Source organism: Borostomias antarcticus (assembly GCF_949987555.1).
Source record: "Borostomias antarcticus genome assembly, chromosome: 21".
In the NCBI taxonomy this organism is placed as follows: Eukaryota; Metazoa; Chordata; class Actinopteri; order Stomiiformes; family Stomiidae; genus Borostomias; species Borostomias antarcticus.
The window spans coordinates 16347147-16374623 of NC_140254.1; the positions used below are offsets into that span (position 1 = coordinate 16347147).

A 27477-nucleotide genomic window follows, 5' to 3' on the forward strand; every position below is an offset into this window, starting at 1 on the left:
AAGGATATAATAAGTTTTTGGTCCACTAAAAGCAAACTTTGGGTGGTGTTCATTTGGAGGCGGGGGGTACTTCATAGTATGAAGGCATTTTAATTAATATTCCATTTCTGTGTGTAAAGCTTTACTGTGTCTTCCGAAATGTACACACTTGATTCTTATCTTCACGAACCTGTGTCTGTATTTGCTCAACTTGCTTTTTGGGCACCGTAGTCCAAGCTTGCAGATGTTGTAAAAGTGTTTGGTATGGTATTTCTCTTTTTTTCCCTCAGTCCTTCTTAGTCTGTGTTGACAGCTGCTGCTACGCATGACTTTGTACTGAGATGCTGGAGAGGTCATTCCTAATGATCTCATTAACTGTGAAGAGAGGAAAGGAACATGTCAGTAACTCATAGCCCCCCACAATTCACCTTTATCAGTCAAGCATTCAAAGGTTTTGAATGAGTGTGCAATGTGACAGTGTGGTGTGACAGTTTCATAAGCATTTCTAGAACTTATACTGTCCCAAACGTGCTTAACATTGAATAATTTGTTGAAACAGGATGAACGAATGGGGCCTGGTGTCAGACTGGCTGGTTGGGAGAGGACACAGTCTCTTGCCTCCTCCAAAAAACAAGCTGCACTTGTCTGTCCCCTCTTCCTGCTTCCTGCCCCTCTGTCCCTGTTCCCACACTGGAGGAGCGGCTTCCACCTTTATCAGCTGTGTTCTTTGGCTGACGTGAGGGAAATTACCCAACACTGAAGGGTTGCAGAAGATAAATAAACAACATTGTACATCTAGTGGGCTCTCTGATAAAGAGGAAGATGGCAATGGCAGCTGTCTTGTTTGGATTGAGAGTCTGCCATGAACTAAGAGATTGACCAAGTGCAGAGGAAGGGACCCAGACCAAGACGACCCTGTATTTGTTAAGAGCGTTCATGATCAGAGAGCATCAGGGTAGGTTGTGCTGGCCTATGAGCAGGCTGTCTGTCTCTCAGCCATAGGAAATGAGTGAGGGGAAAACCCCCCCGGGACCCTGGCTGTGGAAGCCAGGTCAGTAAGCCTGCAGGAATTCCCTCCGACCGGACACTGGCCCTGAGACTGAGACTCCCTCACAGCCAGGAGAACGGGGCCTGAAAAAGCAGCCTGGAAATCTGAGATTCTCTCTAAAACAATTGAACAGACCTTTTTTTTCCCTTTGAGGCGGGAGTGCAGCCCTACCCCGACTGACCTGGCAGTGACATCAGTCACTTCCCTTTCACAATCCCACTCACTTCCTACCACAGCCGGCAGGGCTGGGCGTGCCTGGAGCCTGCAGCGTTCGGCTGGTCCTGTAATAGGAGAGCCCGGGAGGTGTTTACATGTGTAAGAGAAAATCACTGTGGTCTAAACCATGCCATTAGCACCACCAGTGCTAGCAAAGCTGTTAAATACAGAGGAGCAACAAGACCTGGGCCCACATTACCCAACAGCCCTCAGGATGCTACAGGATCTTTCAGTGAAGTAGATTACACTATAAACAGTAAAATGATTTCAGTGACATGGCACTCAAACTTTGAGTGAAGCTCTTCATAGCTCCAGATGAGAGTACAAAGGCTTCAGTCAGGCTGAACAAAGTCAAACATAAAGAGGATGTGTTTGGTGTGACTGAATGATTGACTGCTATTAATAAAGGAGCATGGAAATGTCCAGAGATCTGGTTAAATTACGAAGAGGAGATCAAGCTTGAATGTGTCATAGAAAAACGTGGACACATTGAAGCTATTATGCATCTTTGAGGACAGGGAGAACAGAAGTACGTCTTCATGAGGAACTTGGCAAGAGGAGATATTCATCAGACGTTCTGACATTTATACTCAGGTACTCTAAATCACTTCCTCTTGATCTGTCATAACAGTACACCTAGAAAAAAAGAAATGCCAACTACAGTTCACCTCAATGCCAAAGTTTTATCTGCGCAATACATCATACATGGCAGGCACTTTCCAAACCCATCTTTCAGATATTAAGTAATTATGTGCTCTGAGACCAGACTCTTATGGGGAGAGCACACCTGCCATTTATCTGAGGAGGTTACTGTATTCCCCTGGATAGGGGATTAGAGAGTACTATACCTGTGTGAGGAGAACCTATCTGAAGATTCAATTTCACTAAGATTGTAACACCTCTATTAAGAGATTGCTTGATTTGGATACTAGTACGAGGGTTATTTTTCTGTGCCTATGCAAGAAACATTTTGGCCTATTTTACCAGGATCATCAGACCATTCAGCCCTGCTATTTTGTCAGCTGCTGAATACTACACAGCGTCTTATCCAGCCGGGCTTCATAAAAGGAATAACCACAACCTGAAGAACCCCCCTCCGCCCTTCACACTCCTCTCCTAAACTCTGCCACGTGTGTCCTTGCCTGGCCAGTCCAGGAGAGTCAGTCTGGTCCAGGAGTGCTCTGCTGTGTGTTTGATCTGGCGCTGACCCGCTCTACATCTGGAGGCTGAGACAAATCCCTCCCTCTCCAAACTCAAACCTCCGGGGACTGTTGCTGCTCCAACATCTCCATATATACATCAAGTCACGATGTCTGACATAAATCTGCAGGCATCAATACACCAGGAACCTTCCACGTCACATCATCACCTGCTCATTTTAATGGCCAAGATGGTGGATGTATTGTAGAGATGGAACATATTTATTGATATATGCCATATGTGGTGCAGAAAATTCATATGTATCTACAGTATGCTGAAAGTACAGAAATTAGTGTAAAATCAACTAACTATTCATGCATGCTACAGTAACTATTGGGAATAGCACTTCTTTCTAAATCAGCGCTGTTCATTACACTGCAGAAGCAGGCAGGCACAGCACACGCGATAGAAACCCACTGGCTAGCCCTGGGAGCGTACGCCACCAAGAGTTTACACCCATTGCCATGAGCTACATTTCATTCTGTTGCCACATTTCATGTCAAGGATCTAATTGAAACATTCAAACCATTGATCTGTGTGTTTACAGATGATTCAGGCTCCAGTTCCCCAAACAGAAACTTAAAATAGCCTCGCACACCAACATGACGTCAGTAGCATGTGGATCTGGTTACATTGGTTCAATAGAAAAGCTGGTGATAAAGACGCCAATGAAAACCGCATTGTTGTGGTAAGTACACACATCAAATGAGAATTCCTCATGTAAATGGAGAGAGCTTACTGAGGGAATGGGGAAAACTAACTAGTGATTGAACTGTCCATGACAAACTAACCTGTATGTCAGCAAAGAGTTTTACAACAAATTCAAAAGTTATTAACCTGACACCATTTCAGATTATTTAATTTAAAGGACTATGGTATTATGTACTTAATGAGTTGATTTGTTATTCTATGTGTCTAAAGTTACAGTTACTCATATAGCAGGAAGAGGAGTCATGGATTTGAAGTAATCCAGGAACCTGCTTCCTGTCTATGGAGGTCCACAGCAGCTGCAGCTGACTGATAGAGCTGGGAGGGGCTGCCTGATCTGAACCAGGAGGAAATGTAGGACAGATGAGGAACTCACAAACAATTATCAGGACAACGCTGTTTGCCTCATTAAGGCTTCCAACGCGTCAACACAATCCTCAATGATTACGAGGCTCGCTGTCAACACAATACTACAGGACAACCGGTCAGCCAACAGGCCTTTTGATAACTATAAATAATCACCTAGAGGCCAGTACAGTCAGAAACAATGAGAGAGCGGTGGTCGGGGTGTAGGGGGCCAATGGCCCTGAATACCTCTATGGCCCAACCAGGCCACAAGCCACAAGATGTTCTTGGCACACAGGCTGGGGCTCCTGCCAAGCTACAGTTACAGTCAGGCCCTCAGTGTCAATGTGGACGGCGGCAGTGAAAAACCTTCACACAGGTATTAAACAGAGGCACGTTGCCTGGGAGAAGCTGGAGAAATTGAGAAGTTATGAGCATTTTGGAAGCAAGCCCCGACTAATGAATGAAAGAAAGTGAGTGAAAGAATAGAGTCATTGTGCAAAATATTTCCATGCTGACTACACTCCTTACCGACATATTGATTGCACCACTAACTGGCAGCTTTCCTGTGAACAGGAAATACTGGAATACTGTTCAGCATATGGCTTAAGTGATAAAAAAGTAAATAACTGCACGAAAACCTTTCTATATTATCAAATGACACAAAGGTTAAGTGGCGCTTGATTTCAGACTTGACCCCATAACCCCCTCCCCAGCTCCCGCTCGTGCTCTGTCCGCTCAACTGCCCGTCTCTCATAACCACAGTCCAGAACCTACAGATCCCTCAGCCCCAGCCGGCCTTACAGCCTCTGTGGCAGCCTCCAGACAACTCCAGTCAGCAGCTTTTATGGCCATGGCCTCTCTCCATCTCCCTCAGCCACTGGAGGCGACCTGCAGCCTATAGGACTATAGCCCAGGGCCCTGGGCCAGACCACTCACACTTTCCATGAGGGTAGATGTTTGTAACCTCTCACAGGACGAGCTAGGGAATGGGAGACGGGGGATCCTAGGAAATATTGGGAGGTAGCACAGTGAGGGAGATTCTCTGGTGATGAAAGGCACAGGCATCCTGGAGTGCTAGGAAAGTCTCGGTCTTTGCTCTAGTCTTAATGCTCTGATGTGTTGCTTTAAAACACACTTTACACGTGACCTCAGCTGCCAACTCTAATTTCCTGTTTGCCCAGTGATGTATTGACGTGAGGTTGGCGTCTCAAAAATCTCACATTTCACACAAAAATCTCATATTTCTGTGATTGTTAATGAGCACAATTGACAAGGAATTAATGTTACACCACACCTGAACGAGTCTATTTCACAAACCCACATTAAACCGTGCCAAAACATTTAATGAACTGGGAAGCCGCATTGGCACGAAGCGCTCGGTAAAATCTCCTTTACTTGCCAACTTCAACACAATAATTGGGGGGGAGGACCCAACTCCACAGAAATCCACTTTCTGTTACAATGTTAGCATCTCTATACTACTCCCCACCCATATTAAGCATGTGATAGACACATAAGTTGGGAAAGATGCAGGTAGTTGAAAACAACCATAACTTTGAGATCAGAGAAGAGAACTGTGAATCAAATACAGTTCTATCTGCACTCCATTAAAAATCCCTCTGACAAAGGCCGACAGTGCTGCTGTGTTTACCCAGACAGTTAGCAGGAGGGGTTACGAAAGAGGTCTGAAGCGTAGCTTCAGCACAACATCCACATCAGCGTGGTCTGGGGGTCTAGCCAGACTATTCAGCCGGGGGTCTGGTGGAAGATCAAAGTGGCTACACTCTCGCCACTGGCTGCTGCTGGTTAGCACTCCCTCATCCACAGCGTTTAGAGAGCTCAGGGTTTCCTCCTTCTGATTTATATGAGGCCAGCCTCTGTTGTCTTGCCCCAGGGAAGATCGTTTATCCCATTTATTTCAAATCACCAGCGGACGGCCCCAGACCCTCAGTGGTGAGAGCCGGGGTCCAGGCCAGTGAGATCATAACGCTGTCTTTCTAAAAAACCCAGTCTGCAAGGGAGGGATAAAAAGTGGTTGCACAAAAGATGTTTCTTTTATCAGTGGGGTTTGAAAAGGCTTGCCTCATTCGGGTTTGGTCGGGAAGTGCAGTATTTCCTCCACAGACCTACTGGGTTTCACTGATCTAGAAGCACATAAGGGCTGATAGCAAAAGGGGAGACAAGGGGGGCTGTATGAGTTTCTCACCGAGTTAATACAAGGATAATTCGAGAATCTGGGGACACATATTTGTACATTTATTTAGTTGATCAGGACTAACTCACCGTCGTCGAGGTACATCTGGTCCAGGTCCTGTGGTTCCTGTTTGATGTTGACGGCCAGCGTGGGGGAACTTCCCTCCTCGTGGAGGAGGCTGTTGGAGGAGTGGCTTTTCTCCGGGACCTTGGGCAGCTGCTGGGCCACCGGGCTGCTGCTGCCGCTGCCAGGCTGGGCCGGCGTCAAGCAGTGGGCGGGGGAGAAGGGCGGCTCGGAGCCGGTGCCAGGCGTGGAGGGTTGCGAGGCCGGGGAGGAGGAGGCACTGCTGGACGGGTAGAGGACCAGCGACTGCTGGTAGCGCCCAGGCGTCTCCTGGATGATGGAGACGTGAGGGATGGGAGAGTGAGGCCCGGGGTGCAGGGGAGGGCCTGCCAGGAGGCACTTGGAGAAGGCCGAGGGCGACAGGTCATGCAGTTTGGGACTGGTGCTGGGTGAGGATGAGGAGGACAGCGATGAGGGGTTTCCCGCCAGTCTCTGTTGACAGGCGGAGTAGGCCCCACCCACTACGCAGGGTCGTAGGTCAGAGGGCATCATGGAGGTCATGACCTGCTGGGTGTAGTAGGGCTTCGGGTGCAAGGCCAGGCCAGGGGCTAGTGCAGCACGCACCTGGTGGGCGTCATACTCGTCATGGGGCTCCATCTTTATTGTCGGAACTGAAAAGAGTGAAAAAGAGAACAGAAGAATGAATCGACACCTCCTGTTGAGTGTGAGCAAGTCAGCGAGTGTGAGAGAGAGTGAGTGGGTTTGTGGCTAGGATACCCACGGCCAAACAAACACTCTCATCAATGAGACTCTGTGTCTGGATCCGGGCTCTCCCACCCAGCTGAAAATATTCAAAAACCAAAAAAGGGAGAAAAAAGGGATGAATCATCACCACAAGAGACTTCCAGCTGCTTCTGCGATAAAAAGGCCTATTTTCTTTGGATCCCTCTACAGCACTAATATCCCTCAAAACGTGCATTATGAAATATGTTGCTGCTGCAGGAGCTTCATACCCAATAGGGTTCTACAACTTTAAATAAATTATGGCTCTTTCTGAAAGAGAAAAAAAAATCCACTCAATTTACTCCAGAGCCCCTTGAAAGAGAACCCCTCATTTCACAACGTGGCTCAGTGAAACAAAATGGTGGCTTGAGAGGTTTTGAGGGTTGCAGTGATTCTGCTTGCGGGGACCATGGTTGAGCCAGTAGGGGCTTCAGCCCTGTTCTTAGTCCTTGGGACTTGGCCACCACCCCAGATTCCTGTGTGGATCATGCTGAACATTTCGAGTTTTAAGTGGCGGCTTTAAATCTGCTCCTGTTTATGACGCAGTGTCACTCTTGTTCAACGAACGAGTGTCCTAAAGAAAACCAAATGACAGCAGTGTTCTCAACCAGCAGTGTTCTCAACCACCATGCATCATTTTTCTTAAACAACAACAAAACATATCCATTTCTATTTGGAGGCCTTCTCTTTTTGTGTGTGCAAGTCATGCTGCTGAAATCACTTACAGTACTGTGTATATCTTCTGCAACTTGGCCATGAAATACAGTAGGTCTAGGTTCTCCAACTTTTCAGTATGTTTGCCTAGTGAAACCGATTGATATCCTGCAACAACCTGCTTTAATGGGCCCTCTGTCAACACCTGTACAAGGAAACCCTGATGAGACGAGTTACACCAAATGCAGGACTCAAATAGATGATGTGTGCCTATTTTAGGGCAAGCGAGAGGAAGTGTGTCTGTCAGCAAAGGATAGACTGATGCACAAACACACAGATGAGTAGGAGGAGTGTTAATAATTGCCTTGCCACGAAACCCTTCAGTGGGCCTTTGCAATTCCGCAATGTAAAAAAATCTGTGATGGGTGTGAATCAAAATAACATTTCTCTGGAACCATTATTAAAACAGCTAGCAACAATACATCAGTATTCAGAGAATCCACAAGTACAAAAAGTCTGAACTGAAATTGTATCCATTTCCATCATTTTGATTTCAATCAAAAAGCAAGGTCATTCAATTCATTTCAAAACGTTGTATGATTTGTATGATGAATGAATATTCATCTGTGCGATTCACTCTGAATTTTCAGTAGAATAAATACACACATTCAAGTCGCAGGTCTAGATGTTTGTGTAGACAACTCGAGTGTGTGGCACTGACCACACTCTCCAGTCAGACTGCTTCCTGAGTCGATTCTACCCCTTTATGAGACACTGACCAGACCGACTGTCCCTCCGTCTGCCCCCTCCCTGACATCGCTCTCGCTCTGGTTCACCACAGACAGAGGACAATGCTCCACTTTCACAGGGGACAGCAGGGCACTTGAGCACCCACGTACAGGGCAGGGCCCTTGCAGCTGAATCAGAGCTTTGAACCACCCACTGGATGCCCACTCCAGGCCAGGGTGGCAAGCAGTTAGCCATGCTTTTTACATTTACGCTGGTGGGTCAGCGTTTTTATTTTGTCTGGCAACAGGTCTGCTGCTCAAATAACACAGTGTTCCCATAGCCCCTTCTCCGCCCTGGCCTGTCGTCTCCGCTTAGAGCTACAGGTATGGAAAAGAACAGATTTTATAGAGACGCCTTTTTACAATAGGTTTAACTCCCATTGCTTTGTTCCTCCCTTGAAAACCGCCAGACAAGCGGGAATACAAAATGTTTGTGTTCTTTTCTTCAGATGTAAAAATTGTGGCCAAGATGTCTCTAATTAGTCTGCAAAATGAAAGGACAAGAAGCAGGCAGAGGACGAAGGGTAAGGGGGATGAGATGAAAAACAAGGAGAGAGAAAGAACAGAGTGTGTGTGTGTGAGAGAGAGAGAGAGAGAGAGAGAGAGAGAGAGAGAGAGAGAGTCAGAGTCTGAGGGACAAAGCAGAAAGCTTTACCATTTGCAGGTACATAGGTGAAGCGCTGATACTGGCTCCTTTTTCTTTTCCCGTTGCAGACGTAGAAGTTGACCTGGACGGGGCTGGACAGCCTCTGGTTCCGGTAGGGAGGCACCTCCACCAGGAGGGACGTCTGCAAGTCAGAGCAGAGCAGTGGAACACAATCAAGACGCTGGCTAATTATCATGAAGACACACACACACTGAGAAAAGTTCAACACACCAGTACGCCCAAAGAAAAGAAAAAGAAAAATTTATTTTCGTAAAAGAAAATCTATAATACATATTTTGCTAATTAAGGACACATCTGAAATGTTCCTTGAATCATAGTTTTATTTTTGTCGGCCAGACATTCTTGTGGCTGTACTGTTATTACGTATCACGTTTGGGGAGTCTGCAATATGTGACACTCTAGATGGGGAAGAAAGCAAGGGCCTGCGAGGGTGAGGTAAGGCTTTACAATACAGTAAACCATGGTTGCTTTCATGCCGAGGGTCTCTAAATCCAAGGGAGTATCCAGACGATCCATTTCCCCAGTAGAGCTCCCTGCTGTCTCAGGGGTGAGACCAGGCCAGCAGTGAACCTGGAACTGGGTTCAGTCTCTGGCCACACACTATAGCATATGAGTTGAACTCAATGAGTTGAACTCAATAAGCGTTTGTGATGTGTGAGACTGTGTGAGTGTATGTGTGTGCGTGTTTGTGTGTAGGACTATGGAGTGCGTCCCTGCGTGTGTGTGTGTGTGTCTGTGTGTGTGTGTGTGTTTGTGTGTGTGTGTGTGTGTGTGTGTGTGTGTGTGTGTGTGTGTGTGTGTGTGTGTGTGTGTGTGTGTATAAAGGGGAGGATGCTGTGCTGTAGCCAAACTGGAAGTCATCTATCTTGGCATTAAGCCTTGGAGGAAGGCTTCCCCTGACAGGTGCAGGTGAGACTCACTTTATATTAAATCAGTAGAGCCATAAAGTAAAGTGAAGCCAGATGAAGCTCACTCCATTCTGCGCCTGGAGTATTAGCTGATGAAACAAGTCACAGCTACAGTACAGTACCGACCACCCATTGAATTTATCATACTTTCAATCAGACATTTCTCTCCAATGGACTATGGGCTGTATTTGTTTTACGGTGAGCGAGGAGGGAGAAAGAGAATGAAACTAAGACATAAGAGAATCTAAAGCCCATTAAATTCATTCTCATTATTAACAGATGGGTATTGTGCTCAGGCACTGACAGTAGGTCTCTAGAGCTCAGACCATGGCTTCTTCACACCTGAGTAACTCTGGTGACCACGGGGAATATTCTCCATGACTAACACTAGGCTAGACATCGAGTGAGTGTAGAGACCTACTGTACATTATCCTCATATTCAAGACCTTAATCCTCACATTGTCTTCCCGTAGAGCAGGGTGGGCCAGCACTGACGGACGCAACTTAGTGAGGTGTCTGCAAATTCTTCCGTGTTTAAAATGGGACTGATCCAGCAGTCTGGAGTGAGGAGAAAGACTCAGACAGATGTGCCTCAACAGCAGCAGTGTGTGTGTGTGTGTGTGTGTGTGTGTGTGTGTGTGTGTGTGTGTGTGTGTGTGTGTGTGTGTGTGTGTGTGTGTGTGACTCGTGTGTATGTGTTTACGTATATGTCTGTGTTTACGTATATGTCTGTGCACGTGTATATGAGTATGTGCACGTTTATGTGTGAGTGTGTGTGTGTGTGTGTGTGTGCGTGTGTGTGTGTGTGTGTGTGTGTGTGTGTGACTGTGTGTGTGTGTGTGTGTGTGTGTGTGTGTGTCTGTAAAAGGGAAATAGAAGGGAGCAGGTGCGCTCTCTCACATACAGTATACTGTAGGCCCTCTCTAATCCCCTAGTCTATCTCCCAGCCTCCCAGAACACAGTGCTCTGGGTGAGTCACCCCTGCAGCATCCTAGCCCCCAGCTGTCCCAGACCAAGACAGCACACCCTGCCAAGACCAGTCCCCCACTGGGAAGGATGAACTCCTGAGAACCTTCTGCAAACATTTAAATCAAACCCCTTGCCCTTAATTCAGTCTGTGTTGCAGTTGCAGCACTATGATTTTTATCACAGTGTATAGAGTCAACACTGTCTTAAGCGATACGTTGACAGTTTGATACATATCAACGATTCAGAATTTTACTCATTTGAACTTACAGATTTCGAGGAGTCCTTGTCAATCTTGGCATCCGTCTCCCACAGATGGTGACCGTCTAAAAGTGGAAACACAGACAGCAGAGTGAGCAGGTGAAAGCACAATGGAAGAAAGACATTCGGACGTACAGTCACCACCAAAAATTACATAATGTCATCCCCACTCAAGTCCACATTGACATGAGCAGTGGTGAGTGGTGTTATTATTAGCTCTGACATCAGTGATCTATAAAGCAGCCCCATGGAACCAAGGCTATCGCATCACATCAGTCTGCCCACAACTCATGAGCTCATATTCTCTCTCAGTCGGAAGTCTAACCTCGCTGGGCCTGACGTACTGAGAGAGAGAGAGAGAGAGAGAGAGAGGAGAGAGAGAGAGAGAGAGAGGAGAGAGGAGAGAGAGAGAGAGAGAGAGAAATAGACAGAGAGGGTGAGAGAGAGAGAGAGAGAGAGAGAGTCAGACAGAGAGAGAGAGACAGACAGACAGAGAGAGAGAGAGAGAGAGAGAGAGAGAGATCTGATGAAATACTAACCTGAGCCCTAGTAGAGGGACGTTTTTGGGTGATGGGAAAGACCCTGACTTCATTCCTTTGTGGAATTCCAACATGCATGACCAATAGTGACTTGAGGCTAGTTAATGAGGTTATAAAACGGGGGTTCCAGCGCCAGTAGGCTGTGAATGACTGGAAAGTTGAGTCTCTCTTCTCACCCCACCATTACTCTATAAATAGCTCAATTTCAAATAGCCAGCCTTTGTCATCCTCATTAAAGTATTATTAAACATTTTATATATTCGGAAATGCACCTCTTTCAACCTTCAACTTGTTGCAATAAACAGGCTTTCCGATAAGGCAGTAAAATGAGGCAAACCAATTACTGGAAAATGTTGTGTACCGCCCCAAAGAAAAAGTCAACAAAAAGCCACTTTCACTGTTGACTGCCACAGAATAAGATGCAGGGAAAATCAACATTACTAAATTTTATTAAACCACAGTAATTTACACAGTTTAAAATTGAAATTAAATCACTGTAAATAATATCTTGGTGAGAATGAAATGTGTTGTTCTCACTATATACAGGGTATATAATATATATATATATATATATATATATATATATATATATATATATATATATATATATTTTTTTTTTTTTAAGCGTGCCCATTCCTAACTCAGAGAGATCCCTCCTTCTCAATGTGGGGAAAAAATCATCACAGGCTCTACTGTACTGTATATGCTATTTCATATGTCTGCTGTGCTGCTCTAGAGAGATGGACATGGATCGTTCTGGTCAGACAGCACAGGTGAAGCATCTCTGGACCAGGCCTGCTGGGCCAGAGACTGAGGCTGGCACTACAGTATAGCCCTCACTGTGTCTGAGGAGATAAGATAAGTAATAACTTGAAATGTGGGCATTACAGCAGCAGAAAGATAGAAGAGAAGAGGTACAGAATAAAGTCAAGATAAAATCAAGAATCATTGGCATAGGCAGGGGGAACCTCACCAAATCACCTCTTTCCCCCTCTCTCTGTCTCTTTCTCCCTCTCTCTGTCTGTCTCTGTCTCTCTCTTTCTCCCTCTCTCTGTCTCTTTCTCTCTCTCTGTCTCTTTCTGTCTCTCTCTCTCTCCCTCTCTCTCTTATCTCTCTCTCTCTGGGAACCATTCCAGAAGGGAAACCTTAGAAGGCTACGTCAATCTGCAAGAGGTAAACATGTTTTTCACATCTCTGCACTCTTCTTCCATTTTCTTCTCTTACTTACAGATCTGCTCCCTCTCACAAACACATCTTTTTCAGGACATCCATTAACGCAGGATAAAGAAAATTAAATTGAGCAATTTGTTGTTACCCTACTGCCAGGAAAATTGCTTTTGCAGAAATGCAGCCTGTCCGTCTACACACATGCGTGGGATACCTTTATTTGAAAGAGACTACCAGACAACTGATCACCACAGAATGTTCCACTGGGCCTAAGCAACATCCACACAGCCTCTCCACCAATGAAAAACCTCAGCAACAAAACCAACCACCCTGCCCCAACTCCCCCAACCAACTGACCAACTGCTTTGGCTGAATCTGAACTGCCCCAAAATTTGTTAAGACAACTAGCATTTCTTCCTCCTTCCACAGCCCCGACCGACAAACCCGGTGCTTCTAACAACTCCCCAGCTCTTTTTCCGTGGCTGTGTTCCAGTATTCACTGGGCTGGACAACTAGTATTTCTCCAGCTTGTGATGTACGCAAGTAATTACCTTCATAAGGCAGACATAACAAAGTGTAATCAAAGACAAGGCCCTGGTGTACTGTATACAGTGCTACAAGCCCGAGGGGATCAGAGAGTATACAATACAGCTATTTGTCATGCAGAGTTTATAAAGGGAATCAAATGGCTCCTTGTGTTCCTAATTGGGTGGGGTAGGGAGGGGGTGGTAGGGAGGGGGTGGTAGGGAGGGGGTGGGGGGAGGGGGGGGGTTGGGCTGGGCTGGGCTGAGCTGGGCTAGGGTGGAGAACCTCCAGTGCCCAGAGGGGAACAGTGGGGTGGCGTGTGCCCAAAGCCCTCATAACGTACAGTAAATATAAACACATGCTCTGCCCAGGCGCATGTGGCACGCTGAAAGAGATCCCTTGTCCTCCGCCTGGTCGCTGCAACTTCTTTCTCCCTCACTGCCCTGAAAGCACATGGATGTGGGGATCGCATGCAAGTGCGCTGTCGCATGGAATGGCAGTAATTGAGGCAAGCCAGATCTCTGAAACGCCTTTGATCAGTGACAGCCGAAGAGGAGATAGAATCATTGCTGTAGAATAATTCACTCTTCAGTATAACACCCTGCTCCACACAGCACAGAGCAATTTCATCTACATACAGTAACAATCAATGACTTCAAAGTCGCACATTTTGTTAGTCAGAAATATATCTCTGGTCTTTATCAAATAAGCATATCATTTCATAAACCGCTGAAATTTATAAAAACATAAAACTCCCTGTTTGTGTTCCTATAATTTATTTGTTAATGAAAGCCATTGTTTGGAGAAGACGCCAGCCAAACCACTGAATGGTTTCCAAGTGGAAGTCATTGTTCAGTGAATGCATTAACTCTGATCCAACACTGGCCACTGAGTCTGATCCAACACTGGCCATTCATGTGCACCAAGGAAAGCACCCCTCCCACTAAGCACAGCTATTACTGAGAGACCCACAAACCACAAGCAAACACAGGACCAAATCTCCCCCTCAGAAAGACGAAGATAAATCATTAAAACCACAAGGTGCGCTGCTTCTCCTCAGACACTTTCCCCCTCGTGCGGACGCTTATCTTTCATTTTCTCAGGTAATTCCAGACACCACCTGGCAGGTTCTTAGCATGATAATCCTCGTGGAGCTCAATGTGATGATCCTCCCACAGACAGCGGCCCCAGCCAAGATCAACCTGGCGTGTCTGGGCGCGTAGGAGTTCCCACCTGGCTGGGGCAGGTGTCTAGCCACAGTACCCTACCTGGCTGGTTCGACACACCTCGTGGGCTCACTCACTCGGAGAGGAGAACGGGTTCAGAGTCACGATCTGAGGGGAAATTGAAGGCCTTCAGAGTTCAGACACACGCCGAGGGCTTTGCCGTGGTGCCGCAGTAGAGCAGACCAGGCAGAGGCCCAGCCAGCCAGGCCAGATGTGAAAGCACTCTTTTCATAAGGGAGTTTCTGCTTCTCCACGGCTGCCTGACCAGGATTCCCCCGCAGCGTCTGCTATACTGAATCTCTCAGCCATTATTCATGGTGACTGCGAGACACTGGCCAGACTGCCGCACCAAGAAGACTGTTCAGATTCACAGTCAGCACACAAATCCATTTAAAACTCTTGGGTTTTTTAACATTCAACATTCAAGAGTGAATTAAATTGTGTTACTACAGGATAGTCTCAGCCAAAGAGCATATTAAAATGTAAATATATTCAAGCTCTGTTTCATAAATGTACATGATGCTGTATTTTGAAACAGCAAATAAAATCAATAAACTTTCAAACAATATCAGTCATCTGAAAACAAATTCAAGGGCAAGCTGTGAGAATCTGACAGTGCAGTAGATTGTAATCTGCCCCAGTGGGCTGAGGGTTATCAGAGGGAGCATCTCCGGGCATGCGGAGGGGGAACGAGTGATTCAGCCAGTCTCAGATTACAGCCTGATGTCTGGGAGGACCGAGGCTATACAGTAATCTCCAAAGACTCGGCGCGCTCTGGGCTGTAACCAGGGGAAACAACTGTACTGATGTTATCACTGACTGACTGACTGACTGACTGACTGACTGACTGACTGACTGACTGACTGTGTTCAGCTGAAGCAGCCACAAGCTCTGGAGCACGGCTGTGTTGTCATGCTCTGATGGGTTTTTTCTCTGTCTGTCGTGGGGTCGTTCTAATGGTGCGTTCGTTTATAACTGGGAGGTGGCAAATTGCGACTTGCTACTAGGAATGATTAAATAAAACACCGCTTGAACTCGCACTTCCTCGTTGCAAATACGGATATGTTTCTCAGCCCCCAGTTGCTCGAATGCACTAGATATAACTAGGTAAATGTGATATAATGGTATATAGCTCGAATGCACACAGGTCGGAGGTAGGTATTTTGCCACTTGCGACTTGCCACCTCCGACCACAAACGAACGCACCATAAGAAGCAGGTGAGTGTCAGTCTGCCTCTACAGGGACGTAGGGATTCCCTCCTGGATGAGTCATGGAAAGCATGCATACATGCACACCTACACACACACACACACACACACACACATACACACACAAACACACACACACACACATACACACACACAAACACACACACACACACACACACACACACACACACACACACACACACACACACACACACACACACACACAGGGTTACTCCTAAGCATAGTCTCTTAATCCTGGGTGTTGTTTATTTAAGCAATTGACCACAAGAGGCAATGGGTTACATGGGATTTTACCACAGCTACGGGGCGTTTTTAGGCCCAACGCGATAGCGGAGGGTCTAAAACCCCCGTAGCTGTGGTAAAATCCTGTGTAACCCACTGCCTCGAGTGGTCAATTGCTTTTCTACAACGGTTACTACATATATATATATTCACAAAAACACTCAGCAGTAACATTCAATCATTTATTTACTGATCATTCTTATCATTTTAGTATTTACAAAATCTTCCGCGATAGGCTATAGTTCTGAATTAAATGGTTGCCAGGCAACATAGGCTATCTCGCCTATTTGGGTTGGCCTTGTTCACATAAACCATAAGGCATAATTCGGGTGGTTCACGTTTATTTGAATATTTCCAGCCATGGTGCAGTTATTAAAACAGTTCTCCAGAGCACTTGTTTTTGCTGGTAGGGGTGTGGAAGTGTTGGAGTCGAACTGATGAGTGCGTTATTGTAATAGGATACGAAAAAGGCAAGGTTGCTGCGAGTGGTTGCTACGCAAAGCATAGCCTATACCGCTTGATTTTATCAATGGTCTCGTCAATGAGATTGACGGTGCATTAATACTAATTGTTATGCAGTCGCAGCCGTGGGTTACAGAGTATTTGCTAGCCAATCAGAATCAAGTATCCAAACTCTCCGTTGTAGAATGAGTTTATCTAAGCATGAAGTTAGTCAATTGGTGGCATGAAAAGGTGAAGCCCTCCATGGCAACAGAATCGTATATTTTGCTGCTCATGCACTTTGCCTCCAGCACTAGATTTTGCTCTTAGTCACTTGTTTAGAAAGGAGATGCACTGGATACAAGTTCGGGCAAGTAGTGGTACACTGACTACCCACGTTAAATGCAATTATCCTAAGTCGCTTTGGTTAAAAGCGTCTGCTAAATGACTGTAATGTAATTGTAATCCCCAATTCTAGATGAATATGAGTAAGATGGTTAAACATATTTGTATTCCTCTGCTTCGGCAATTCAACCATTAAAACCAATGTAAAAGACTGGACCAATATGTGATGTGTTTGCAGAGACAGATGAGCAGTTGAGAAGAGGATCCAACAAGGAACCCCAGCACAGAGGCTTAATGAAGTGAGGTGTTGAGGCCCTGCGGTGGCTCGATGGAGGGAAGCAGAGGACGAGAGTGAGGGGGTGGAAGCCTGGCTTAAGGGTGTTTCCATGGTAGGATTGCCCAGGAATCTGATATTGGTGCCAGGCCGAGGGAAACCCTCATCAAATACAAGGCAGCGCACCCATCAACACTAGCCCAGAGACGGTGCTGGGTCCTAAATACAGCCTGCAGCCACAACAGAACAGAACCAACACTGAAGTCAACTACTGGGCTTCTAGGACTTGATACAAAGAGTCTGTTTATCCAAATGGGTGCTATTATGACTAAGCAGGCTAATCACAAGATGTAGGAAGGGATACGGTAACAAAGCTCTCACACGATCGCTTCTTGTTTTGAAAAACAAACTCACAAACGGCGTTCTATTATGGTCGTAGCGGCCGGGGCGCCCACCACGCCTAGAATTCCTCTTTTCGCAGGTGGAACAATGGAATGACTTCCGTCCTTTCCGAGTGACTCACCGTACGATACCATCACATGTGTTTACACTGCTCAGCCTTGGCCCAAACCGTACCTCCTCACGTTGCTTCTCTAAAGGCCCAAACCGTACCTCCTCACGTTGCTTCTCTAAAGGCCCAAACCGTACCTCCTCACGTTGCTTCTCTAAAGCTAATCAAGGAAATTACTGTTTGTAAACCCTTCACATCAACATCTGGGAGCAGTCCCTTCCCCTTCCAAACCAAGAGGGCTTAGAGGGAGCAGAAACAAATACTAAAGAGAGAGGAACAGCACACACACTCACACACAAAACACACACAAAACACGCACACACACACAAACACGCACACACACACAAACACGTGCACACACACACACACACACGCACACACACACAAACACGCACACACACACAAACACACACACACACACACAAACACACACGCACACACACACACACGTACACACTCACACAGACACATCGCATGCTGCATTTGTGATCCATTCCTGTCCCGAACAGGCAATGGAAACTTCTGCAAATGTAAATCTGCTGGGTTAAAAATACAGCGCATTAATGTGCACCACATGTGGCACTCTGGCAGGATGGGGGATATTTTGACGGCGGGGGAGGAGGAGGGCGGGGGAGGGAGTAGTCCTGGGGTTTCTCCAACCAGAGAGGGAGACTGGGAGCACACACACACACACACACACATATCCCAGTGGACACGCACGCATGCATAGACGCATGCATACAAATACACACACACACTCTCTCTCTCACACACAGACAGACACACACATGCACGCACACACACACACACACACACACACACACACACACACACACACACACACATATCACCGTGGACATGCACGCATGCACAGACACATGCATGCAAATACACACACTTACACTCTCACACACACAAACACAAACATACACACACACACACATCCCAGTGGACACGCACGCATGCAGACACATGCATACAAATACATACACTAACTCTCTATCTCTCACGCACACACACACACACACACACGCACACACACACACACACACGCACACACACACACACACACACACACACACACACACACACACACACACACACACACACACACACAGCTGTCTCTACTCTGCATTATCTCCAGCTCCTACCTTGGGCCTTCTCCACGAACACCACCTTAGAGTCGTGCTGGAAGTTGTGTCCGCTGAGCAGCATCTTCTCCCCCCCCGGGGCGGGGCAGGTCTCCAGGCTCTGCTTGTCCACCAGAGGCAGCTCCTGGGCGGATCTCTGGGCTGCGGAGGGGGAGGATGGAGGGGGATGAATACAACCCTGCTCCCCGGGCAAACCTGCGCCTCCAGACCAACAACTCCTCACCCGTACCACAGTAGGACTTGTGTACTCCCTTTATCTCTTGAGCAGTGGAGGGGACATCCATCCTTTGTAACTACATAATTTTCCAAATATCATCTTACAAATGGTTTATTGGAGCAAATAGGTACTTGGTCTCTTCACCTATTGATGTGTTACTCTCCTTAAGCCATTATGTTACACAAAGGAAAAAGAAAGCTTTTGAGGAGTCTTTCCGACAATTACTATCATAGATCATGCAGAAACAGATTTTTGCTGTAGCTTTGTGGCAGCGTATCAGAGACCGGCAACAGTCTATTTCAAAAGGCTGAGATCATAGTGAAGCCAGACTTTTCATTTAGCTCATAACACTTGATGATTGCTGATTATTACAGCCACAGATATATGAAACAACCCATCTGCTAGTGTTAGTCCCAGTTGACTCAAAGGTCAGATCCAGCACTGCATAGTCAGTGGTGCTTATCTAATATCTATTAAAGCCAAAATTACTATTCCCTTTGATGGGTGCTACGAATGGACACGCTGCATACATGTCAGACTGATTAGAGTTACTACTGTAGTTACTGTACTATCGCTTACTACTGTAGATACTGTACTATCGCTTACTACTGTAGATACTGTACTATCGTTGGCATGTTTCTAAGGCCAGAAAGGCCACCAAGCCAAGGTGAACGCTACTCACAGCACTCAATGGGGTTGGATGCCACCTGAAGGGACACAGTCCTCCCTGTCGGCTGATTGATATGCACTCGGAACACCATCCGCACGCGCGTGTTCTTGCGGCCGATGTCCGTTTCACCTTTCCGTAACTCGATATCTGAATTACGAAGTTTCAGGATGCCTGCACAGTCGATTCTGTGTTGCACAGATAGAACAATAGAACAAAAGTTCAATCTTGCAGGGTGTCATAGCTCTCAACACATTAGAAGAAGTAATTGACTATCCCTGTCACAGATACTGCAGATCAGCGCTGAACCAATTGTTAAGCAATGTGATTTAAAGATCTCTACAATTACACACACTGATCTCACCATAGACTCAGTACAGTCATCTGTATACAATCCTATTTCAGCAGAAGACCCCACTATCCCCAATGGAAGCTTTGTAGCAACTCGATCACAACCACTTTCAGGCATGAACCCAATCCTATAAAAAGTTAATAGTTTCATAAATAGCTTTTTAATGGTCCGAAGGAGAACTCCCCAGGGAATATCCCCAAATGTTGGTCCCTCTACGTGTCTCCTGGCCAAGAATCATATTGGCCTTAATTATGTTATTTACACTGTCTAAGCCTTCATCAGACACTTTATAAATGTTTCATTTTCATCCCCACCCTTATGTCTGCGTTGGGCTCTTCTAACACTTCAGACTTTAATAGATTTAGCATTTTCCAAACAAATTTACTTTCTTTTCCATCGCGGTGCTACTTGATACTGCATTCCTTAAAAAGAAGTTAATGTCAACTTTTTCACACAGTGAACACTCCCCGAAATGCTTTGCCAGACACTGGGGGGGGGGGGGGGGGGGGGGCTCCTCTGGTGAAGGTGTTGAGGCTAAAGAATCCAGCTGTGCAGTTCTCCTCCCCCACACTGCTACTATAATAGCTCATTGACACACGCAGCAAGCAGCGTGTGATGAGGCACATGCTGAGGTATCCATTCAGTGCTTGAGCAGAAGCCTCTGACAGTTATGCCATGCGTAGCTAAACACAATGGTGAGTTTGGCTAGGAGTGTAGGGATTGAATTGACCTTTGGCAGCAAATCCAACAGAGAGAACAACTAAAGTGTACAGTAAGTGAATTTATGGCCCGCTGTTAGTCATGACATGTCACCACTGTTGACTCCCCTCGGATCAAGAAGAATTAATGCTGGCAATATTTTTTACTTGTAGAAAAAAATCTTTAAGTCAAATTGGACCGTCAAAATGAATATACATCCACAAATCCCCCGCCAACACTAACATCACCTTAAGGTGTGTCCTCCTAAAATAAGGAAACCAAATACTGAAGTGTAGCGGTTATATAAGGTAAGTTTACGTGTTAGATCCATTAAAAGGCAGAGAAAGTGCTGAGCCTAGCAGGCTGCTAGCTCCTGGAGCCTAGCAGGCTGCTAGCTCCTGGAGCCTACGCAGGCCAAGGCGCCCTCTGTTAGTGGCTTTGAGGTTCCCTGGTAATCTGAGCTCCAGGGATTATAAACTGGGAAACCCTCCCATCTGTGTGTAGGGGGGACCCATTCCGCATCTCACACACACACGCACGCATGCACACACGCACACACACACACAAGCACACAGACACGCATACAAGCACGCGCACACACACACACACAAGCACACACACACAGACACGCATGCACGCATACAAGCACGCACACACACACACACACACACACACACACAGACAGACACGCATGCACGCATACAAGCACACACACACACACAAGCATACACACACACACACACACACACACACACACACAAGCACACACACACACACGCACATACACACACATAGAGCAGCTGGTGCTGATTAGGTGTCATGGACATAACTCTACAGATGTCCACTCATCATTGGGGTTGGCTGCGGAGGAGGATAGATGTCTCTGACTGGAAGAGATAACATCTTGACAGACAGAGATATGCAGTCTCATTAACACACACACACGCACACGCACACGCACACGCACACGCACACACACACGCACACACACACACACACACACACACACACACACACACACACACACACACTTCCTCGCTGCAGTACTCACATGGCGCGCATGTTGTTCTCGGGCAGCAGTGGGATCTCCAGCACCTTGGTGTTGGACTGCAGGGACTCGTGGCTGGGGGTGGACACCGTCTTGCCAGTGATGCGGTGGACCTGGTAGAAGGCGTGGGGCCGAAGGAGTCGGTCGTCCGCCGTGCCGATGAACAGCTGCAGCGTGAGGGGCTCGCTCTCCATGTAGCCGTGGAGCTGGAGAACGAGACAGGACAGGGTCGAGGTTGAGGCATTCCCTTATTCTGTATTTTGTATTCAATATGATTCACTGACTACAATGATTCCGTGTTCACAATTACTTTCTCCCGAACGCACAGGTCTTTGATAAACCATATGTCAGTGAAAACAGTCAGACCTACGTTTTATATTATCTGCCCACACACAAGGAGTAACCTGTTCCCAAAGCCAATGACACACTTCTCTCCTCCATTAATGTCAGTGTGTGTCAGTGCTGATGGACAGTTGAACCCCACAATCCTACAGTAGCTAAATCCCAAGGGCAAGGCTGCCAAAGAGCAATATCGCTCCCTCCAGTAATGCGTGGGGCAGCGCTGCCATGAGACTAAGCCACTGTTACAGTGGAGTTAACGTCCAATCGATCACCGGAGCTCCAAACAATCAGGCTCAAACATACAGGCCCCTCAGTTTTTATCAGCAAAAATGATCTCTGTGTGATTTGGGTTTGGAGTGGGTTCCAGAGTGGCTGCGTGGTTCTAAGAGCTCCCAGACCTTCATAGGTGTTGCCTGACAGAGGGCCTCCTGCCAAATGACCTCAGCCACCCAGACTGCAGCACAGCGGCATGGAGCCTAGACCAGACCTGAAACACGAGAACCCCTGCTGCTACTACCAACATACAAACTGCAGCTATGTATGTTATCTACACACTGTGACAGGTGAGAAATTAGTGGCAAGCACTTGACATTTTGAACGAAAACTGTCTAGTAGAATCAGGTAAATGACAAGAATCAAAGACACAACAACATAAAACACACAATAACTGTGTAACCACTGTCAACCTCTGCCAATTCACATAAAAAGGACTCTCTCCGAGTTCCCATACTTATGTGCAAGGCTGAGTCTGAGGAAGCGTGATGTGTGATTTACAGGAGGATCCCTTTGAGGGTTAAGGGCCTGCAAAAGCGCTGTATATTTGTGTAAGGAAATGGGTTGCTGCCTAGCAATGCTGTTTGTTTAGGCTGTAGGGAGTGTGCGGTGGAGTGAGAGGTAGCCTGCCCGGTTAGGGCAGAGCAGCTTCCCCTCCCTAGTTGTTCCTATTATCACCCACCAGAGGAATGCCAAGCCTCTGGCTGCTCATGGCACCAGGCGGAGGAGACCATGGGGGAGAGGGCAGCGGGGGGCGCCCACCCCCCCACCACCACTCTCAGTTTTACAAGATGATCACACACACACACACACACACACACCCTCGCTCAAGTGCTGACGGGAAAGGTCTTCGTCCTTGTGTTGTGGAGAGTGAGAGACCCCAGTGTACTGTACCATGTTGGATGAGCCTAAGAGCAGCATCCTGTCATTTTTGAAAATGTATTTCCATGTCATTCTAGAGCCAATCTGTCAAAATGAAAAAGGAATAGTCTGACTTTGTTTGAAGATGGTACTGTAACGTAATAACTAAAAATAATAATAGTAACATGTAGTCTATGATTTAATGTTCTGATTATTCTGAAATATGAATTTTCAATTTCACAATGATTCAATTCATCATCCTTAACCATAGGACCATGAGAATTGTTTTTCTGATTAATTTTTAATTTCCGTTTATTTCCATGGTAAAAGCCCTCGTAGACTTGAATATGGGGGATTTCCTCTCCGCCTGCTACTGAACTACAGCGCAAAACCCGGAGCATAGCTGTGGTGTGGAGAGCGTACAGCGCTTCAGAGAGGCACACTTGAGTCGGCCATTGGCGTAATGGTGCGTGTGGTCGGGGCAGCGGCCATGGCATTGAAAAAGAACAGAAAACAGCAGGCTTTTAGCTGTGCTGGGACGTGGAGGGAGCCATGTGGCTTCCAGAACAAACTCTGCAAAGTTTGGGTTGGGGGGTTTCGACTCAGAGGAAGAGCCAGTGGCGCGGACGCCAGTCAGCCAGTGTCCACAGCGGGCCCGGCAGAGTGTACCATGTAATCAGGAAGTCACTGAGATTGGGGCAGCCTTGTCTGAGGCTGCTGCCGCCTCTCTCTAACGTCTCCGTCGGGGCTGCCAGAAACGTGTGTGGTTTAGCCTCACCGCCTCCGCAGGACGCCGCTCGGGATGATGTCAGCATTACACACGAGAACTTTCCTAAACAAAGGGAAGTCTGTGTGTTTGGGTGGAACTGGACAGAGGTGGGGGGTGGGGGGTGGGTAAGAGCAGTGGTGTAGGCGGGCTGGAGGTTTAGAAAGAACACACTCTCTATTTCGGATGAAGCTGACCCAGACCTCTGTCATTAAATCATTAGCACCTAATCATGGACAAAAACATGCTCCCTGCACAGATGTGCACGACGGTGTTTAGACACACTGGATCGTTCAGCGTGTTCCAGGTTCTCAGGTTCCCCTTCTCCTCCGGCCTTCTGGACTAGAACCCTGGGGTGGTCGGAAACCTTGGGGTACCACAAGGGGGGCCACATGAGGGGCCCAACTGTCTAGATACAGCTCCACACTCCCACAGTTTGACAACACCTTTGATGGCTCATCCCCCCACCCCAACCCATTCAACCACAGGGCCTCTGATTTATTCAGGGGCTGAAGCCAGTGATGTTGGTTGAGGACCAGTTTCTTGTAACCAAAGAATTACAATTACTCAATACTTTCTCTGATTCGACCACCACAGCTACGGTGGTTAGAAACCCATGAGTCAGCTTTATTGGCCACACTACATCAGTTTGCGTCTGTCTGCGCTGAACTTGAGAACGTAATGGAAAGGTTTGAGTCACCCACGTCTGGACAGGAAGTGAGTGGACTGGACTGTCTAATAGCATGCCTATGGTATTTCATTCAGAACTGTGACGTCTTTTGGATCACATCATAGACAAGGAACGAAAAAATAATAAAAAATGCACCACAATGCTGGAAATAAAAACAGGTTTGGAGAAAGTGGCATGTTGAGAAATGGGGTGAATATTATTACTTCCAGAAAGGTCTATGGGCTTGTTACAGTACAATAAGCCCATATACCTTTGTTGGATCTAGTCTCCAGAAGAGAGAAAGAGCTAACAGACCTGGACCACCGGGTGTCCTCCTGCCAGGGCCTTGACGGCCCCCCTGCTGCCCTCAGTCTCATAGTGGGCACGGTGGTGGGATTTGGGTTGCACATCGATCTGCAGGCTGTAGGGCCCTGAGCTGGAGGGAAGCTGCCAGTCAAGGGCAGGCAGAGATGGGCTGAGATGGGAGTAAAAGAGTATTTAATAGGTCAGTTTAATCATGAGGGAGTCTATTTTCATTTTCTCATGTTATGATTTAGTGATGGACAGTGGTTTTATATTACGTTTTTTAATTCATATATTTCTTTTTATATTTCCTTTTTATTCATTGCAGAGTAAACTTGAACTTCACCACAAAACGTTATACTTATGACCTATATGCTCTGTGTGTCAGCCAGGTGAAACCCTCCTAGCTTACCTGACATATTGCTTGGGCTTGGACCAGGAAAACGGGTGTTGGGGCACATCCAGGAAACCTCCACAGTAGCCCTCCTTCTTAAAGGGCAAGCGAGCAGAGGGGTACTCGTCCTGACAGAGCTCCCCGGAGCTCCCTAGCTCCTCCCCCCCGGGCTCCACCTTCAGGCTGACCGAGGCGCTGGCCTCCAGGCTGGTTTTCCTTGCCTTCAGAGGGATGCCCTCCCCCAAATCCGCCATGCCGTCTGTGGTCAGGGCATTGATGGCCGCCACGATGGCAGAGTTGGTGTACTGGTTGGTGTTGGGCAGCCAGGACTCCTCTGTGACGCTGAGGCGCGGGGAGGTATGAGGGGACGGTCCAGGGGAGTGGTTGGGAGAGTAGGGGTAGTGCTTGTAGGACGCAACGCCATTGAAGCTGTACTTCCTCTTCCCGCCAAATGGGGAGGTAGGCCTGGGGCTGCCACGCTGGCCGCCCGTCCAGCTGTCGTCGGTCAAGCTGGCGCGGGGCGAGGTGGCGGGGGAGTGGCGGGGGGAGGAGCCGGCGAGGACGCAGGCCTCCCCAGGTAGGGTGAGGGTGGAGGTGCCTTTGGGGGAGACGCAGGGAGACTGCCAGGGGGAGTTCTGGGGGGAGTTGTCGTAGTTGTAGGACACGCCAGACTCATAGGAGGAGGCGTCCGAGTGGCAGCTGCGCGAGGACACACTGCTGGCTGGGCTAAGGCAACTGGGGTCACGGTAGCCATCTCCGCTGGGCAGTGTCAATGTCACGATGGAGTTGACACGTTTGGCCACAGGGAGGACGATCTCCTCCGCCTCCTTCTCAGGGAAATGCCCGTAGGCCGTGATCTCAATGCGGGGGCTCTCCAGGGCAGGGGCCCCGTTTGGACGGATGAGAGGGGACTGGTAGTAACCCACCATCCTCATGTTCTCATGGGACTGGTAGCTGGGAGGCTGGCTGACCGAGACAGAGATGGCTGGGCTGGACTGGAGGCTGTGGTACTGGGAGGGCAGGCAGGGGTTGCCCAGGGGGAGGGACAGAGTGACGTTGGGGGTGTAGCAGTAAGCGTCTGGAAAGCAAATACGTGGAATCAGTTGGGACCTCACAGTTCATTGCCTGTTCCCACACAGAGACATACACTACTGTAACATAACGAAGAAAGCTGGTCCCTAGAGTGCTGCTGACACTATGATGGTGTGTTAACGCTGCTCACTAATGCAGAAAGCAAACACATTGACTGTCAAAGTGACAGTGAGATCAGACACCTCTAATTAATCGGGCTATGCGTTTTAACAACCAACAGATGCCAGCAATAAACCAACTCTGAGGGGCAAACATCCACAAAGGAAGTAAGCTACGGTGAGAGACATAAATAAAGGGTCCAGAAATAACCAGACTCTAAAAATAACTAACCACAGTGTGACAAAAGCAGATGTCGGCTTTTTTCCCCATTTCAGACTGCCACCAGGTTTATGCCACATAAATGTTCATAGCATAACATAATGAAGAAACACATTGGTGCTTTTGTTGGCTGTGGCTCCATTTTCCAACAGCTTTTGAAAATAAGCACCTGAGGGACATGACTAGCTTGTTTGCATGAGTAGAGGTGCAAGCTGTACCCAGCATAATGTATGCCAGCAGGCCCGCTGGGTATGGGTAAGTGAGACACTGTCTAACCCATTGAAGCTGAGGTTGCAATCAACGGCAAGGGAGAGGGCACAGGGAGTGGGGGGCGAACTTGGTTGTGGGTACAGTGCATGCATAATATGGACCTCAGCAGTCCGACCACAGTCAGCATACAGACATTTACGAGAACGAATGTGACGGCTCTAGTCACAGCAGCAGCAGGCAGTCTCCACATATCCTGTCTGATACAAATTACGGGACTGGGAGAGCAGAAAGGACTCCTTGTAATAAAGCTATATTGTGTTAAGTGGTGTTACACAGTAGGCTAGCATTGCAATGTATCTAAAAGTTCTAAATGCAAGCTACCAAATTAGCCTGCCTACCACTGACACGTACGTTCCCTAATTCTAGACAATCTCCCTTCAGTTGGGCAGCAGAGTTTAGATGCCTCCGCCTCACCTCACCCACCCACTCGGGGCATTTCAATAAACACGATAAAGATCGGTCTACGTTTTGCAATATCCTGTTACACACATGTAAATATAAACAAAAGGTTGATTAAGTATAAACAGCTAAATACAATATTTAACACAATAAAATAAAACCGTGCAAGCCCATAGAGCTCATGCATATTCAATCCCAAAGAAGTCCACTCCCCGTAATGAAGTACGCCACAGGCAAGACAGACGTCTAGACGTAGGCTACGCATCTTCAGCCCAGATGTAAGCTACAATAAATCGTAGAAAAGTAAACTCACCCTCTTCGGCAGATTTCAT

At 47.3% G+C, this 27477-nt stretch overlaps 1 protein-coding gene across 1 annotated transcript; it reads right to left on the bottom strand.

Annotated features, from left to right (window-relative positions):
* Positions 1 to 298: 298 nt before the first annotated feature.
* nfatc1 (nuclear factor of activated T cells 1) lies at positions 299 to 27477 on the bottom strand (the record flags this gene model as incomplete). Its single annotated transcript, XM_084455428.1, has 10 exons — positions 299 to 354; positions 5783 to 6427; positions 8637 to 8769; positions 10793 to 10848; positions 18475 to 18615; positions 19374 to 19546; positions 21461 to 21663; positions 24685 to 24844; positions 25085 to 26144; positions 27459 to 27477. The coding sequence occupies 10 exons, from the start codon at positions 27475 to 27477 to the stop codon at positions 299 to 301; spliced, it is 2646 nt and encodes an 881-aa protein (XP_084311554.1).